Here is an 18,089-nt window from a genome sequence, read left to right on the forward strand (position 1 = left end):
CACACACACACACACACACACACACACTTTATGGATGATTTTTATGGTTAAATTTCTAGTATTATACATGAATAAATACAGTAAGTCATTTAAAAATATGAACTAAGACTACATAATCAGCTGATTTCAAGACATGCGGTCAGTGAAACAAGTCTATTCCATGTTTGTTTAAGGTACCACTTGATGTTGTATTCTCGGTGTGTTAAACTCTGTGTTGTTACRTGTTTCTAATGAAAGCTGTATCAGTAAACTTACTGTGCACATCCTCACAAATGTTGAACTCTCTRCTGAGTGGCTCGTTGTTTCAGGAATCAAAGCTGAGGATGGCATTTCACCTGGACTTGTATGAGTCCTTTGGACYGTGGTGGCAGATGGTGGAGAAGTCATTTCCACCCATAAACCTGGACTACTAGGTTCATGGGTGGAGACAACTATATCAGGTGGTTGGGATGTGGGTGGTCGTACATCAGTCTCTTTGGTTGATAATGTCCTCTCRGGTGAGGTTAACTCTCTGGTGGGGACAACTATAGATGATGTGGTTGTTGGTTTTGTAGGAATCAACATTGGAGCTGTTGTGGTGGTGGGAAGACGAGAACTCGCTGCAGACGTGTGGACATGTTCGGTTGTTTTTGCTGATGTGACGGTTGAAGATGTTACCCATGAGGTGGTAGCTGAAGAAACAATTGGATAACCAAGAGTGGTTGATCTGGTGGTTACAACTGAGGGCCTTGTTGACATGGTCACCATAGCAGTAATTGGCCTGACGGTTGCTGAGGTGGCTCTGGGAGTAACTCTTGTTGTCACTGGAACTCTGGGTGTTGTCCTGAAGGTGGCTGTCCTTAGAGTGGTGGTAGATGTTAAAGTGGGTGTAGCTCCTGATGTCACCAGTCGGGTTATGTGTTTGTCCATAACTGTAGTCACATTTGGAGCTGTGGCAGAAGTTGTAGTGTGCACCACGGGCAAGGATATAGATGACACAGTAGTAGATTTGGTTGTCACCTGCACTCTGTCTGTCACTGGTTGTTTTGTCTCCGTAATCGGCTGAATGATGACAGGTCTAAGAGTGGTGGTAATGACAGAGGGTGAAGCTCCTGTAGGAGCTGTTGTGAGGGAGGTCTCAGGAGATCCAGGCACAGGTGGAGGTGGGGGTGTGACCAGCTTTCTGGTTGTGGTGACTTCACTTTCTGGAGTTGAAATTCCCCACATTGTTGTCTGAGCAGTGGTGGCTGCCACAGCAGAGGCTGAAGATGATAAAGTTGGTTTTGATGTCACTGGAACATGAGGAACTTTAGTAGTTTTTGTGGAAGTGACTACATGGATAGCCTCGACTGTCTCGACTGTAGTTCTGGTGGCTGGGGTGGAGGAGGTCTTCCAGTGAGGGGGATACCATGACTCTGATGTTTGCTGAGTAACGACAGGAGGGGTGTAACTCTTTGTTGTTGGTGACGGTGGTGTCGTAATAGTTTCAGTAGACGATTTTGCAGTGAACAGAAGATCTGAAGTCAAAGTGGTTGTTTCTGGAACCACAAGTGGACTTGAAGTTGCCTTGCTGATGGTGGTTCTCCCTGTTACTGGGACGACAGCAGCAAAAGTAGATGCTGTTGGTGTAGACAAAGTAGAAGTTGTGGTATCTGTAACCTTTGGTGGTGCAGCTGTTGTTGTAGAAACTGTAGGGATTCTAGATGCTGGGGATTCGGGTATTGTCACTTTATATGTGGTTGTTTGTTCGGCAGTAGTTGAGGTTGAGACCAGCGGTGAGGTTGTACTGGGTGAATGAATTGAGGTTGTTGTGGGTAACACAACAGTAGTTGTCTGGTCAGTGGGAATGGTTTGAAAACTTCTTTCTGTGGTAACAAGTTGTGATGTCTCGGTTGTAGTTTTACTGGTGGTGAAAGGTAAAATTGGTGTCATGGGTTTTGGAGTTTTTGCTGAAGTTAATGTTGACAAATATCCAGTTCCTGTCTCTATAGGAGGTGAGGCTGGAACAGGAGAGGCTGTTGTGGAGCTTGTGCTTGATAAACCAAGGAGGATGAGATGTGCTGTTGTCATTGTTGTTGTCGTTGCTATCTCTTCCACAGTTGTAATTCTTGTACTGGTGCCCGAGTCCACAGAAGTACTTATACTGGGGACAGTAGTTCTGTCTGAAACTTTAGAGGTTTCTGAGACTGGAGCAAGACCTGGACTGGAAGCTTTTGTAGTTTTTGTTGTGTCTTCTTTATGATGCACAACAGTAGTAGTTCTGATTGTGGTTTGCCCCTCAGCAGAAGTTGTAGTCAGAGTTGTTGCAGTGGTTTCAGCTGTGGTTGTRAAGAACGGTTGTTTGGAGTCAATCAGCATGGTGGAGGAGGTGTCTGCAGCAGTGCTGCTTGTTCTGGAAGTGGTGGTGTGAAACAGGCTGACTGTTAGGTTTGTTGGCTTGGTTGTCCATTTTGTTGCTCCTGTTAAAGTAGAGGTTGGAGTTTTTGTTACTCTAACAGTATCTGGTGACTCCACGACCTCTGGTCTCACAGCAGGAGGCTCTGTTAGGGTAGCTGGAGTTCTGGACAGTTCAGGAGTAACAGGTGGCGTTTTGGTTTCAGGTAACTTTGAGGAAGTGGTGTGTAGACTCACAGAAGGAGTTATGGGGGAGACTTTTACTATGGTTTCTGTGTGTGGAGAAGCAAGGGAAGCAGTGGTGGAAATGATGACTTTCATGGGGCTGGTGGAGGAAGCAGTGTTAGTGCTTGTTGCAGAAGTGACAGATGCAGTGGTTAGGGATGTAGGTGGCACAACAGTTGGAACCTTAATGCCTGAAATGTACAAATAATAAGATCAGAATACCACTAAGCTTGAATGAGAGAAACAGAAACATATTAAAGTAATATTCTCTAATTTAAAATTATTCTGGAAATTGTTCTTTTGCATTGACAGTTTAACAAAACCTTTTGTTGTACTTTTTTATTTTTGTAAGCTGAAGATTATTTTTGATTGAATTTATTTATTTGAGGAAAAGGGCAGATATAAGATTGCTTCTTCTTCTGCTACCTTTCATTTAATTTATGATTTGTATTTTTTTTTTGTTGAATTTATGTTGTTGTTTTTAAAGAAAATAAACTTAAGTAACTAAAAAAACAAAATAAAATTTTTGTTATTGTTCAAGATGGTATTGTTTCTGAAATATGAAATTTTAAGAAAATAATGCACAATACAATGTATTAGTTAGTTGTAACAGCATCGGAAAGTTTAAAAACATAAATGCCTTAGATAATCAGAGCACTTCCTCAGCAATGAGAGTATATTCTGCTGAAAAAAAACACCTTTTTTCAGAGTTAGGTGGTATTTGTTGCAAAAAATGATCAAGATTGATTGGGGCATTTAGCCATTAACTACATTTCTCTTTATGCTTTAACAAATGTACAAATTGCTATAAATGTAATTTTTTTCTAAATAAAGATTACATAGCATATATTTCACTTTATTTATTACTCATTTACCATTTTTCAACCTAGAAAATCCCACTGAGATCTCTTTTTCAATGGAGGCCTGGGCCTGAAGGCAACCTATTGTACATGTTTTTGGGGGTGGGGGAAACTGGAGTACCCAGAGAAAACCCACGCAAGCATAAGGAGAACATGCAAACTCCACACAGAAAGACCCCAGATCCAAACAGGGAATCGTACCCAGGACCTTCTTGCTGTGAGGCATCAGTGTTAACCACTGAGCCGTCGTGCTTATTTCTAATAGAGTACTACAATGATGATGAAAACTGTGAGGATTTTCTTGTGTTAAAGTTCGTTCTTTGTGTGTTGCAGGTGTTGGATAATAAGAATTGATTTAATCCAAGCGTTTAACTTCAGGTATGACTGCAAACCATCTGGTAAAGAACAATTTCAATTGGAAACATGTTTCACATATAAATCCAAACACTACTTACAGTCTTCAACATGGACGCACCGACGGGTGACCTCATCTAAGACCATGTGAGGGGGACAGAAAGGAAGGCAGCCCTCCACTCTGTATAGAACATGATACATAGTTACATCCTGAGTTTATCTCAGCATGATTTCTCTGCAATACACCTCAGAACAGAACAAGACTACAACACCCTTTAAGTACAGCTTTAAATCCACATTTTTTTTAATCTATGCCTTTTTTGTCTCCCTTCGCTGAGGCTGGGGACTTAAAAATGCTCTCCGTCCATCTGTTCCTCACAATGTCAGAAAGCTGTAATTTGAAAGGCTAAAATAAACCAATCTTGGTATAAGTCATCCATGTTGCATGCCTGACCATACCATGTGGTCATATGACATAATCAAAGCCCCGCCCCCTTACAAGAGGAAGTGAACTTTTTTCAACTTTAAAAGCTCCATTTCTGACCCTCTTGACATAATCAGCAACAAATTGGATCAGAACACAGATAAAAAGTTGATCTCACTTGCTTTAAAGCAGAAAGATTTGTTAGTGAAAGGTGTGGTCATGGTGGTGTGGCGAAATCAAACATCATGCCGTTCACRTACATTTGAATCAAGATTCCACACACCACATCTGCACCTAATTCTCCGTAGTCGATCCTAATCCACCCCATTACAGGAATACAGTCTAATTTTTGGTGGGCGTGGCCTAATTACAAATCACGCCATTGACATAAGTTTGGCTCTAAATTCAACATATTTCACCCAATTTGGACCCAAATTACTATGGTCAATCCTAATCCACCCAACTATAGGAATGCAGTCCAATTTCTGGGGGCGTGGACTAACTACACATCACGCCTTGGACCTAGAATCATGAAATTTGGTACACATGTGTAATGTGTCAGGACCTACAAAAAAGTCTCTTGGAGTCATGGTCCAAAGTTGGCTGTTTTGGATCAAAGCTGCCAGTTTGTCTCTTTTCTTGCACACATATCTGAGCTGACTCCACCTACAGCTTTGAACATGCAGACTTCACATGCTGCATGCTTATCTCAACACAGACTGGTGGTGGGATGGTGTGGGTGTGGCAGAGTGACAAATGCTGATGCCTCGCCATTTGTACACAGTTAGCTCTAAATCACACATACATGATCCGATCTGCACACAATTTTGCATGCATCATTAGGGAAACCAGCTACACACAGCAGTGTGTTAGTTTGACAATTTCACTTTAGCCACGTGTTAGTTTACCTAAACAACTTACTGTATGTTAGCTGGTTCCACTCAACTGAACTGAGTAAATTAAAGTAATTTATGCATTTACTGTAAAAGTAAATATAAATCAAATGAATTACATTTACTCAATTCAGTTAGGTGGAACCATTTGACATAAGTTGTTTAGATAAACAAACACGTTGGTTGTTTTTTTGAGTGAGTTCATTTATTCCAGGTGCAGTAAGTTTAAATGCAAACTGTCAGACTGTTGAAACATAGGTCAAAGGTCAAAAGTCTTACCGAGGGATAGTGGTGCAGGCTTCAGCCGATGGATCACTGCAGGTCCTGAAGCAGGGGCTGACGCAAGAGTCATACCTCCACTGACATCGGGGACTTGGCGGGGTGTCTGAACTGGGGCCTGATCAAAACACACAACCTTCCTAATTTAAAGCTATGGGGCACCAGCTGTACAAGTCTAACGTTCAAAAATGACATGTTTTCGATATTCCGAGTATAAAATCCTGATAAATCTTTTCCTACCAACACACAGTGTTTTAGTTATTTAGCTCCATTTCCTTACATTTTGCACATTTTTCTCACAAATACTTCTCATATAAATAATTTTAGTAAATAAACAATAAACATTAATGAGTTAAATATTTAAAATGTGGTAGTGCCATATCTGAATGTTGGTCTTTACAACGGATGCCCCATTAAGGCCACAGCAACATTACTAATTGTTGTTTTTTGTTTTGTTTTTTTTCTAATTGAAAACAAAAAAGAATTTCATCTGTGGAACAATTTTAACTTTACATAAACTTAAACATAAAAAACAAGAAAATGTTTGTTTTATGGTTATAACAATAAAATTTTTGTCAAAGTCACTCTTTATCAGCTTTAATTTTAGATAGCACTATAAAGTTTATTTTACAGTTGTATCAGTGCTTATGTTTAATAAAAAATACTAATATAATAAAATAATAATGTTGAGTTTTTTAGGAGATTCTGAGAACATAGTCCACTAGATAAAATTTATTATTTTAAATCTATACATTTTGGACATTATCACATCATATATTAACTAAAATTACTTTATAAAGTCTTCATTTTCTGACATTTTAAAAGGATCTATATTACAGGCCTAAACTGATCTTTATTCTTAAATGAAGCTTTTTGTAGGAGTTGCACTATGTAACATTATCCTGACGTAGCTAAAACAAAAAAGCAAATTTTACATTAAAGTTCTGAACTAATGTCTCTGGGTCCTTTTGTTTAAGTTTAGTTTATTTCTCTGAAACAACCAACCACAGCTAAACAGAATTAAAGTTGTGGTTTATGTGGAACCAGAAGATTTGTAGACGTGGTAAAGCTGTAGAATGCAATTAAACAAACATCTCTTGCATTAAACTTTCTTTTCAAATTAGAACAACTTCAGGAGCTGCTAAAAATGTTAAAAAAATACGAAATTCATTAAATCATGACTTTTCCCCCAGTGAACTCTGAAAGATGACTTGGATTCTGCTCAAAAATAAGAAAAATCACTAAATCTTGAAAACATGTAAATYTTCAGATTCTTTAAGGTGTATATTCTTTATTTTACTGAGATAAATGTTCCTCAGTTTTTTATGTAGCTGTGGTAAAACTGAACTACGTCACCATGTGAGGCGTGTCGTGCTCTGCTGACCTGTCAGCCTGAACAGCGACGCCTTCCGGAAGCTGTAGCTGTGCCTGAACTTGAGCAGGTGGAGGTGGGGCAGCGTAGCGTGGAGGAAGAAGCCGGGTTTTGCGTGCGACTCGAGCGAGTCGTAGCCCGGGATCCAGGTGTCCCTGTGAAGGACAAACGTGGCTCCATCCCAGAAGACTTCACTCTCCTCCCACTTGGCCAGCCTCACCTGGCCGCTGGGGCTCGCGTGCAGGAAGTAGTTTGGTCTGTCAGTGGCCTCGAAGGAAACTCGTGATGAGTCTGACAGGAAGCAGAGTGTAGGAACAGATAAAGTCTGTTTATTTCCCCATAAATGGTGTCACATTTATGAGGAAAATTAATTGTGGGTTGAGCAGCAGAGTTGGGTATTTGAGTTGCATCCATGAAAAACTAGCCAAACCTTTTGTTCCAATACAAACAGCATATTCTGCTACTGACTCGTGTTCAAAACTTAACAAAAAACACAGATAGCAATCAGGTGCCTGATTGTCAGAACCTGTGAGCAACCATTGGAAATCAAGTTTCCTTAGTCTGGTACCAAACTCTATCCTTTAAGACCACAATGCTCATCCTCACAGAACGGGGTTTATCAGAGACAATATTTAGAATTTAGAATTGAAGAGGATGTAAAGGCCAGTTTGTAGTCCTGACTTCAAACCCACTGAAACTTGTGGGGTCAGCTTGAATTTGCTGTTGATCAACACAAATGCATTTGACCAGTGTGTTATGTTGGCCATCCAATAGAGCTGTGTGACCAAGCTGAAGAGAAGCATGACGAGGTGGTGTCAGGCTGTCTGTGGTTCAAGATTTGTTAAACGAATAAACTGTTAAATTGCCAGTCTGCCTTATTTGTTCAATTATTCAATCCAATTAAAGATGACAAACAAGAGTCCGTCACACAATATTTATTTCATTTGCCTTTATTTAACCAGGAAAATCCCACTGAGATCACAGATCTCTTTTGCAAGGGAGGCCTGGGCCTGAAGGCAACCAAACAGTTATGTTTATGGACTGTGAGAGGAAAACAAAAGAACCTGGAGAAARCCCACGGAAACATGAGAACATACAAACTTCACACAAAGACCCCAGGTCTGACACAGAAACTGGACCCAGGACCTTCTTGCTGTGAGACCACAGTGCTAACCACTAATCCTGCATTAATATAAGATGTGTCAGGTTTAGAGAAGTTTCGACCCAGGGAGCAGGCAGGTCTCAAAAGCAAAACAAATGGTTTATTTTAGTGATGAGCAAATTAAAGCTCTGGCATGTATTAAAAAAAAACAGAGAGAGAGAGAGAGAGAGAGACAGAGAGAGACAGAGAGAGAGAGAGAGACAGAGAGAGAGAGACCCCAGCCCTGTACATCCTGCTGAAACAGGTAAACAAGAAAGTGTGTGTCATGAAACTGAAGACTGAAGACTTTTGCTTCTTGTCCAGGAAGCTTTCTCAGTTCAAAATGTGTGTAGTGTAGAGTTATAGACCTGCCTGAGAAGCCTCAGTACTGCTTAGATTCACCTGGAACTACACTTCCCTCAACATTAATAAAATGAACTGAATTTGTTTTCTCTCACACAAGAGAGAAATCTACAGTAAACATAGTCTTTTCTATTTCAAAATATTGTATGTTTGTAAAATACAGTTTGTTTAATATTTTGATTCCAGTTTATTTTAGGCTTAAATCAGTTTATCAAAAGTTTCAGAATTATATTTGAAACTTGTTTTTTAAACTCACAAAGATGCAGGATAATCTAAATATGTGAACACTCGTGAGATTTATTGTAGGAATCAGCACAGTTCAGACATTTGTAAACAAGACTGGTAATAGAATTTTGCTTTTGCTCCAATTAATTAAAATAATTTGTCTGATGGGGGAAAATAGCACATGTTCTAAAAGCTTTAATAACTTTGGAGTAAATTAGTTGGCATTATATTCTGTTCGCATATCTGGTGTGAAATGACCTCAGTGTACAAAGATTTTGTTCCAGTTTAGCTCCAGTTCCTTGTCTTTCAGGTTGTAACGTTACAGATCAGCACTGGTTCACTCACACTGCTCTCTCTGAACACTGAATAATCAGACGCTAAACAGTAAAAACAGCACAAAGTGAGGAGAGAAGTTCATTTTCTTTGTAAATAGTAACTGACTCACCGTGTGGTCGAGCTCTGCTGAGGCCTGGTGTCATCATGAACTGTGAGAGGATTCCTGCAGCGGTGCTGCTGTTGACCCGCTGCAGGAACACCAGACCACTGGACCTGCTGGCTGACAACAGACTGGTCTGATCCCTGAAGGTGATGAGCCTGAACGGACCCTTACCCAGAACTGCAGACAGGACATGTTAGTGCTGTTACAACCARTCACATCCTGCATATCACAGTTGTTTCACAGAACACCGCTTATTTTTTGGTTTTTATTGAATTTTTCTGCCGGTTTTTTTTACTGCAAATATGACTTCAGTAATGATATTAGATTTATGTCATTATTGGAGAATTTTCAGACAATTATCTTCTAACACATGAAGTGCATTTTGTTCCGAAAGTAAAACTTATATACACACCAGTAAATATATTATTATGGTGTATCTTTTGGCTTTGTTACCAAATTACATGTGCAGCCCAAAATAGATGCACTTTCTCTCTTCACGTTTTAAACAGTGTCTACAGTGGCCTGTTAACTTTGTTTTCTAAAAGTGAAAGTTTAATAGCTGTACATGTCAAATTTAACAAAMTATTGAGTAAACTCTCTGCATTGCAATTTCTCATATTTAATTAATCCAATTAATCACACGATGATACTTTCACAATAAAAGCCCCTCTACAGTCTGTATGGGATACTGGTATATTTTTTAATAAATGAATTGTCTTTTTTTTTWAAACATAAACAGGTTCAACTCTGTTCTTCCCACAGGTTATGTATGTTTTTGTTGGAACACAGCCTGTAAGATTTGATGTTTTAATGGATGTTATATCTATATAGTCTTCTATATAGATTCTATATAGAATCTATATAGAATCTATATAGATTTTACTATGATTTATAGACTGAAGGTCTGACGGTTGTTTCAGTTGTTTGGTATCTGATTTAGGACAAATGTGAATTTTAACAAACTATTGATTATTTAGAAATGTCCAAGTCTAATTGTAGTTCATGTTTTGGTAAATTGGTTTGTATAATGTTTGATATCAAAATGAAAGATTATTGTACCTTTGTTGTAGAATTCACAATCATAAGCTGAAAAGAGAAAAAAAATCAGAGACAGAAGTAATAATATAAATATTACAATTATGTTGTAAAATACTTTAAACACAAGTAGTCATTGCATTTTAATAACTTTTCAATTACAATGTGTTTGTAATCTGTAAATAAATGTTTTGCGTCCAGGAGGTAATTTAAAATCCTTCATAAGGCAGGATTTTCTTTGAAAAGGTCAGTTCTGTATAAAATAAGTCAGCTTCACTCACATCTTGAGTTCTTATATTAAAACTGTGGAAGCTATAAGAAGTGCCATGACAAAAACTACATCAAATGAACAGTAACTGAGTCATCATTAAAAATTGTTAAATAGCTTCAAACCCCTTCACCTTCAAACTTTTTACTTTATGATTTTTTTATATCTAATTTATTCATATGTCAGAGTGAAGTTAGTTAACAAACATCCACATTATTTCAAAAATATAATTTTAATAAAAAAAATTCGATAAAAATGACAATCCAAACAAAACTTTGGGAGACCTTTATTAAGTCTCAAAAATCTCTGATCAAAAACACTTCAACAACCAAGCTTCATCATATATCAAAGATCTTATTGTTCCAGGCTTTCCTAACAGCACTTCACTCTCAGACTGCAGGTTTACTTGTGGTTCCTCCAGTTTCTAAAAGTAGAATGGGAGGCAGAGCTTTCAGTGATCAAGCTCCTCTCTTGTGGAACCAACTTCAGTTTCTGTCCGTGAAGCTGACACTCTGTCTACTTTTAAGATTAGACTGAAGACTTTCCTTTTTGATAAAGCATATAGTTAGACTTAGGTCTCCTGAGTTATCCTAATGCTGCTAAAGGCTTAGACTGCTGAAGAACAAACTGACTATATTTCTTCACTTTGCTGCTGCCTTTAGTCTCTCCATGTTTGTATTGGTAATCCTCACTGTCATTAAAATGTGTTTTTCTTTGATTGAATCTCCACTTGGACCAGCCGGTCTGTGGTTGACTCTGTCCTGGGCCCTCAAACCCCAACAGGTTGAGGCAGATTCTTGCTAATCCTGAGCCAGGTTCTGATTCTGCTATTAATTTATTTATGTTAAAAGAGAGTCATTCCTTCCCACTGCTGCCTCCATGCTGCTCAGGATAGGAGATTGTGCTATAGTGAAAATTTTTATTGCTTTGGTTAGATTAACTTTTTATTAAGGCACAGTGTGTAGTATTTGTTGTTTTCAGCGACATCTAATGGTTGAGTGGTTGAATCATCCTCCCTGGTCCTCCCCCCACCCCCACCCCCACTTCCAAACGCAAAGGAGTTGCTACGGTGTCTCTCAGGTGTCAAAAACCTTTGATAATTCCAACCGCGATGTCTACCAGCAGCTTCAGGGCTAGTGATGTTTCAAGTGGTAAGATTATGAGCTTTAATAAGTAAAATTATCCCAGCTACAACGACAGACAACAAATATTACATTTATAGTATTACAACTAAAACCGTTTTTGACGCCTCCACCGCAATTTGTCCGTCATGAGCCCTCGTAAACAAGATGGCGGTGCAAGATGGCGGCTGTCTGTAATGGCGACCCGCGACCGTGGAGATATAAACAGCTTTTTATAATTAATAAAAATAATAAAAAACAAGGTCTTTGTCTGCAATGATTAGACATGTTTTTTATTATTGTCATTAGTGATTATCTCAATTTCGGCTAAAAGAATTAACAAAATCCTACACACTGTGCCTTTAATTGGCATTTAGTAATGACTATGCATCAATATATTCTATTATAATTGGTTTCAGTTGACTATAATTGGACTTGGTCTGGATCTGAATTGGAATTATGATTTGGACTTTTGTTTCAAACTGGTATTGTACGTAATACGTATGTTACACATAAACTGAATCAACTAGAAATAAAATATTACATGTAAGCTGACTGTTTGTAGGAAAAACAAAAACCTGGGCTCAGTCAAGTTTTTGACCGTACTGCTTGTTGCTGTTTTGTAAAACAGTAGAAGAAAAGAACATTAAATTCAGGACCAGAGGCAGGTTTTACTTACGGCAGAGGGACGGCATGCGCCAGTCGATGGGGACCCCCTCTTGGCAGCAGCGCTGGGCGTACGCCGCCACACTGGTGCAAAAACACTCACAATCACCGCCACGACTGCAGGCGCATGTGTCTGCAAGGCAGTTCATGTAGAACCAGGTAACATCCACCTGAACACAAAAAAATAATATTTTATCAAATTTGTGTCACATCTTAATTACTATAACAAAACAAAATTGTCATGATTGGTGTTCCTGAGACTCATCTTTTGCAGCTGTGGCTGGTTTCCTCTAATGGGCTTCACTGGCATTTAAGGCTCAGTCTTGGTTCAGATCTTCGCTGGAGCATCACGCCTTTTTGGTTAGACTCTAAAAGCCTTTTAGCTAGACTTATTAAGTTACTTAGTCTTGCCTTGCCTTGTGACTTTTTTCTGCCTCAGGATTTTTTACCACTAACTGCCAGTGCCTGCCCCATCCTAAAGATTGTTTGTAACTCACCTGGAAACACTCACCTCTCTCTGGACAGTATGCTCCAGCCAAAGAGTCGTGTCTAGAGCGGTCCAGAACCAGATCACCTTAGATTCCCACTTTAACTTCTTTTTTTTAGTGGTTTCTGTTTGTGGGTCAGAAAACTCACAGAGAACATGGCTGAATCTTCTGGACAGCCTGGTCTCGCAGAATCAGCTGCTGGTCCCAAACCTTCCTCCCATTTGGCCCAACACGAAGCAGCTTTAAACTCTTTGTTTGATCTTAAGACTCAAACCTCACAACGTTAGGACCAATTATCAGTTTTAATGCAAGAAATTAACCAAAAACTCTCATCCCCAGCTCAACMTGCTCAATCTTCCCCTCCTGCAGCTGCGACTCCTACGCTGACTTCCGCGGCAACCTCCCACTTCCGTGACGTTGCTTCACCCACCCCCAAAGGATTCTCTGGTGAGATAGGGAAGAGTGGGAGGTTCTTGTTACAATGTTCCTTAGTTTTTCATCGCTCCCCTCAGTCCTTCCCAGACAATGCAGCCAAAATATCCTACATTATTGCTTTACTTAGAGATAAAGCGTTGAAGTGGGCTGAAGCTAAATCCAATTTTTTTTCACCATTTCTCACACAGCTTTCGATCAGTTTATCATGGATTTTGAACAAACATTTGGCTACAAACACAATGAAACAGAGATCACTAAGAGAATCTGGAACCTTAAACAAGGACAGAGGTCCGCCGCCCAGTTTGCCATAGATTTTCGGACCCTAGCAGCCTCATCTGGGTGGAACTCTCCAGCATTAAAGGGAGCATTCGTAAATGCATTAAATGAGGAATTAAAGGATCATCTGTCCTACAATGATGAACCTTCAACGTTAGAGTTAATTTCTCTAACCATTTGTATTGACAATCGGCAGCATGAGACAACGCAGAAAGAACTACAAGTTCAAGTTTCCCCATCCTTCCTTCCCACAACTTCCTTCCGGTTCTCCCAAGATGGATTTCTTCACCCAGAAAGCCGAACTGGAGTCTGAGTCCATGCAGCTTGGGCGGACTCAACTGACACCAGAAGAGAAGAAGAGACGTTTTGAAGCCAGGGAATGTCTCTATTGTGGCAACAAGGAACATTTGTCACAAAATGTCCGCTGCGGGAAAACGGGCCAGCTCACTAGGCGAACGAGGGGTTCTAGTGAGAAGTTCTACATGTCCCCTCAATTCCCGTTTCACTTTATATACTACCATTATTAAGGACCAGTTAAAGACCCCTGTTCTTGCCTTAGTAGATTCTGGAGCTGAGCAGAATTTGATTTCTGAAGACATCGTCAACAAACTGCAACTTCCTGTAATAGARATTGATCCACCACTGCCTGTTCTTGACATCGCTGGCCAAACCATCAACCAAATAAGATACCGCATCTCTGAACTTCAGTTCATCTCTTCCGGAAACCACCATGAGTCGGGTGAGTTTTTTGTTTTTTCTTCCCCCTCTCCTCAGTTAATTCTTGGCTACCATTGGTTGAGAAAACATAATCCTGTTATAAACTGGGCTGAAAGTAGGATAGAGTGTTGGAGTGATTTTTGCTTAAAACTTTGCCTCAAATCTGCTGTTCCAGTTCTCCCGTTAAAGGAGCCCCCCCACCGAAAGGATTGATTTATCTAAAGTTCCCCCTGCATATCATGATATTGCTCCTGTGTTTAGCAAATCTAAAGCCTTGTCACTTCCCCCGCACAGACCCTATGACTGTGCCATTGAACTTTTACCTGGGGCCCCCCTCCTCTCTAGTCRGCTTTACAACCTTTCTGGTCCTGAAAGAGACTATGAAAAGTTACATTGAGGAGTCTCTTTCTTCAGGWATCATTTGCCCATCCACCTCGCCTGTTGGTGCAGGCTTCTTCTTTGTCGAGAAGAAGGACAAGAGCCTCCGCCCGTGCATAGACTACCGTGGGTTAAACCAAATAACTATAAAGAACAAGTACCGACTACTGTTAATTGACTCAGTTCACAACAACTCCATTCTGCCTCCATTTTCACAAAACTTGACCTCCGCAATGCTTACCATCTGGTAAGAATTAGGAGGGGGACGAGTGGAAGACTGCGTTTAAGACACCACTCTGACATTTTGAATACCTTGTTATGCCCTTTGGGCTCACTAACGCCCCTGCAGTCTTCCAATCTTTAATCAATGATAAGCTACGTGATTTTTTTGAACATTTTTGTTTTTGTCTATTTGAATGACATTTTGATTTATTCCCAGAACCCTTCCCAGCATCAGAAGCATGTCCGAGCAGTCCTCCAGAGGCTTTACAAAAACCAGCTCTTCGTAAAGGCAGAGAAGTGTGAGTTTAATGTTCCTTCCATTTCATTTCTGGGTTTCATTTTTGGACAGAGATATTTTCAGATAGATCCCAAAAAGGTAAAAGCGGTGGCGGAGTAGCCTACCCCAACTGACCAGCGACAAATCCAGAGGTTCTTGTATTTTCCTGACTTTTATCGTCATTTTGTTAAAGACTACAGCAGAGTTGCTACCCCTTTAACTCAACTCACTTCTATCAAGAAGCCATTCGTCTGGACCACCGAAGCTAACGTAGCATTTGGTGAGTTGAAACCACGCTTCATTTCTGCTCCCATTCTGTGTCAGCCTAACCCCAGTAAACAATTTATTGTCGAAGTGGATGCCTCTGACTCTGGCATAGGAGCAGTTTTAAATCAACGATCCACATCTGATAATAAGATTCACCCCTGTGCTTATTTTTCTCGACGTTTGTCCCCTGTTGAATGCAACTATGATGTGGGAAACAGAGTTGTTAGCMATTAAACTGGCTTTGGAAGAGTGGCGGCACTGGCTTGAGGGCTCAGAGGTCCCTTTTGCAATCTGGACTGATCACAAGAACCTTGCTTATCTCCAGACTGCTAAAAGGCTAAACCCTCACAAGGCCAGATGGTCTCTATTTTTTGGACAATTTAACTTTTCTATCACGTACAGGCCTGGCTCCAAGAATGTCCAATCCGATGCCTTGTCTCAACTCTTTTCCAGTTCAGAACCCGACAAAAAGGAAGACCCCATTATTTCTCCTGCAATGATTGTCAGCTCTCTCATCTGGGCCATTGAAAAAGACATCATTGAGGCACAAAGAACCAAACCAGACCCTGAAAGTGGACCCTTGGGTAAGACCTATGTTCCCTCCACTGTTAGATCCAAGGTCTTAGACTGGTTGCATTCTAGCCAGTTCTCCTGTCACCCTGGAGTTTTTCGCATGATGGCTTTAGCTACCAGATATTTCTGGGGGCCATCATATCTGCAGACATAAAGGAGTTTGTTTCAGCCTGTCCTACCTGTGCTCGGTGTAAAAGCGGAAACCACCCACCTGCTGTTTTATTACAACCCTTACCTGTTCCCAGTCGACCCTGGTCGCATGTGGCCCTGAACTTTGTTTCCAGTCTCCCACCCTCTCAAGGTAACACTGTCATTATTATCATAGTCGATCGATTCTCCAAGTCTGCACACTTTGTTCCATTCCCTAAGCTTCCCTCAGCCTTCGAAACTGCCCAACTTATGGTGCAACATGTCTTCAGAATACATGGCCTTCCTATTGATATTGTTTCAGACGGAAGACCTCAGTTTGTTTCTCAAGTGTGGAAGTCTTTTTGCAATGCCCTAGGAGCTTCGGTCAGTCTGTCATCCAGATACCACCTAGTCCAATGGACAGACGGAACGCTGCAAACAGGAGCTTGAAACAGCCCTCCGGTGTCTGGCAAGCAACAACCCATCCACCTGGAGTAAGTACATAACATGGATTGAGTATGCCCATAACTCCCACACTTCTTCTGCTACTGGTTTTTCCCCGTTCAAGGCCTCCCTGGGGTATAATCCTCCCCTGTTCCCTTGTTTTGAGTCAGAGATTGTTTTTCCATCTGTCCAGCTTCATCTCCGCAGGTGTCAGAGAATCTGGAGACAAGCCAAGAGGGCCTTAATGAGAACATCAGATCAAAACAAGAGAAGTACGGACCGCCATCGCTCCACTGCGCCCTCATACCAGATCAGTGACAAGGTATGGCTTTCCACTGAGGACATTCAGTTAAAAGACACCCCCAAGAAGCTGGCTCCTCGATTCATTGGTCCTTTCAATGTTGAACGTATTATCAACCCCTCATCTGTCCGTCTCTCCCTTCCTACCTCGATGCGCATTCATCCCACATTTCATGTCTCCCAGTTAAAACCTGTGGTCMAGCGTGCACTTAGCCCACCTTCCGTTCCTCCCCCTCCCGCCCGTCTTATTGATGACCACCCTGCTTTTACAGTGAACCGTATACTGGACGTCAGACGCCGAGGAAGAGGTTTCCGGTACCTTGTTGATTGGGAGGGGTACGGACCAGAGGAGCACTCTTGGATCCCCAGATACTTTATTCTCGACCCCTCCATTATCTCTGACTTTTACAGGTCCCACCCAGAGAAGTGTCCGAGATCGCCAGGAGGCGATCGTTGACGGGGAGGTACTGTCATGATTGGTGTTCCTGAGACTCATCTTCTGCAGTTGTGGCTGGTTTCCTCTAATGGGCTTCACTGGTATTTAAGGCTCAGTCTTGGTTCAGATCTTCGCTGGAGCATCACGCCTTTTTGGTTAGACTCTAAAAGCCTTTTAGCTAGHCTTATTAAGTTACTTAGTCTTGCCTTGCCTTGTGAYTTTTTTCTGCCTCAGGATTTTTTAYCWCTRACTGCCAGTGCCTGCCCCRYCCTAAAGATTGTTTGTAACTCACCTGGAAACACTCGCCTCTCTCTGGACTCTTGGATCCCACCTCCCTCTAAGGAACTCAATTTTTTTCAGTGGGCCTCCTCCATGTCCTACGCCTCCTGGAAATCTAAATCTTGGAAGTCCACCATTCCTGTACAATATTAACATCACTTGTAAATAAAATCACTTACCTTTTTTTATCCTGCCTCTGAGTCTGGTTTCTGGTCCCGCTCGTTTAGACACTTTCTGTTTCATGACAAAAATCTGTACTACTGATAAAAACAAGCACAACCTATCAAATACTAAAATTACCTTTTCATTATTGGACTTGTTTGATTTTCTCTGCTCTCTATCTCAATCTTTTTTATGTGGTTTCTTAAAGAGTTTGTTTATTTTTTAAGACTATGCACATTAACAACACGTTCCAAAAGAGATAATTGCAATAAGTCATATTTAGCCAATAGCTAATTTCCATCTGCAGAGCTTAGGCAGGTAAAACATGTTGTACCACAATAAAGCACAACCATGTGGGAATTCAAATAAAAACAAAAACAGCAATAAATACAATTCAATACTAATCAACATTGTACAAATATGAAATTTTGGAAAAGTACATTTCAATACCTAAATTTTCTATTTTATACAAAACAAAACATTAAATGTGAACTAAGTTAACCATGCTAACTACACTCACCGGCCACTTTATTAGGTACACCTGTCCAGCTGCTCGTTAACACTTAATTTCTAATCAGCCAATCACATGGCGGCAACTCAGTGCATTTAGGCATGTAGACATGGTCAAGACAATCTCCTGCAGTTCAACCGAGCATCAGTATGGGGAA

The 18,089-nt window shown here is 40.6% G+C and overlaps 1 protein-coding gene across 1 annotated transcript in view; it reads right to left on the minus strand.

Annotated features, from left to right (window-relative positions):
* otog (otogelin) overlaps nt 1–18,089 on the minus strand; it is a 95,507-nt gene that overhangs the window by 20,149 nt on the left and 57,269 nt on the right. Inside the window, exons 28-34 of the mRNA XM_014025379.1 lie at nt 12,052–12,208; nt 10,008–10,034; nt 8,955–9,125; nt 6,793–7,071; nt 5,409–5,526; nt 3,914–3,993; nt 256–2,789 (exon numbers count right to left, since the gene is read on the minus strand). Of these exons, the coding sequence (XP_013880833.1) occupies nt 256–2,789; nt 3,914–3,993; nt 5,409–5,526; nt 6,793–7,071; nt 8,955–9,125; nt 10,008–10,034; nt 12,052–12,208 (3,366 nt within the window). The remainder of the gene's footprint in view (nt 1–255; nt 2,790–3,913; nt 3,994–5,408; nt 5,527–6,792; nt 7,072–8,954; nt 9,126–10,007; nt 10,035–12,051; nt 12,209–18,089) is intronic.

The sequence above is a fragment of the Austrofundulus limnaeus genome, unplaced genomic scaffold (assembly GCF_001266775.1).
Source record: "Austrofundulus limnaeus strain Quisiro unplaced genomic scaffold, Austrofundulus_limnaeus-1.0 Scaffold472, whole genome shotgun sequence".
NCBI lineage: Eukaryota > Metazoa > Chordata > Actinopteri > Cyprinodontiformes > Rivulidae > Austrofundulus > Austrofundulus limnaeus.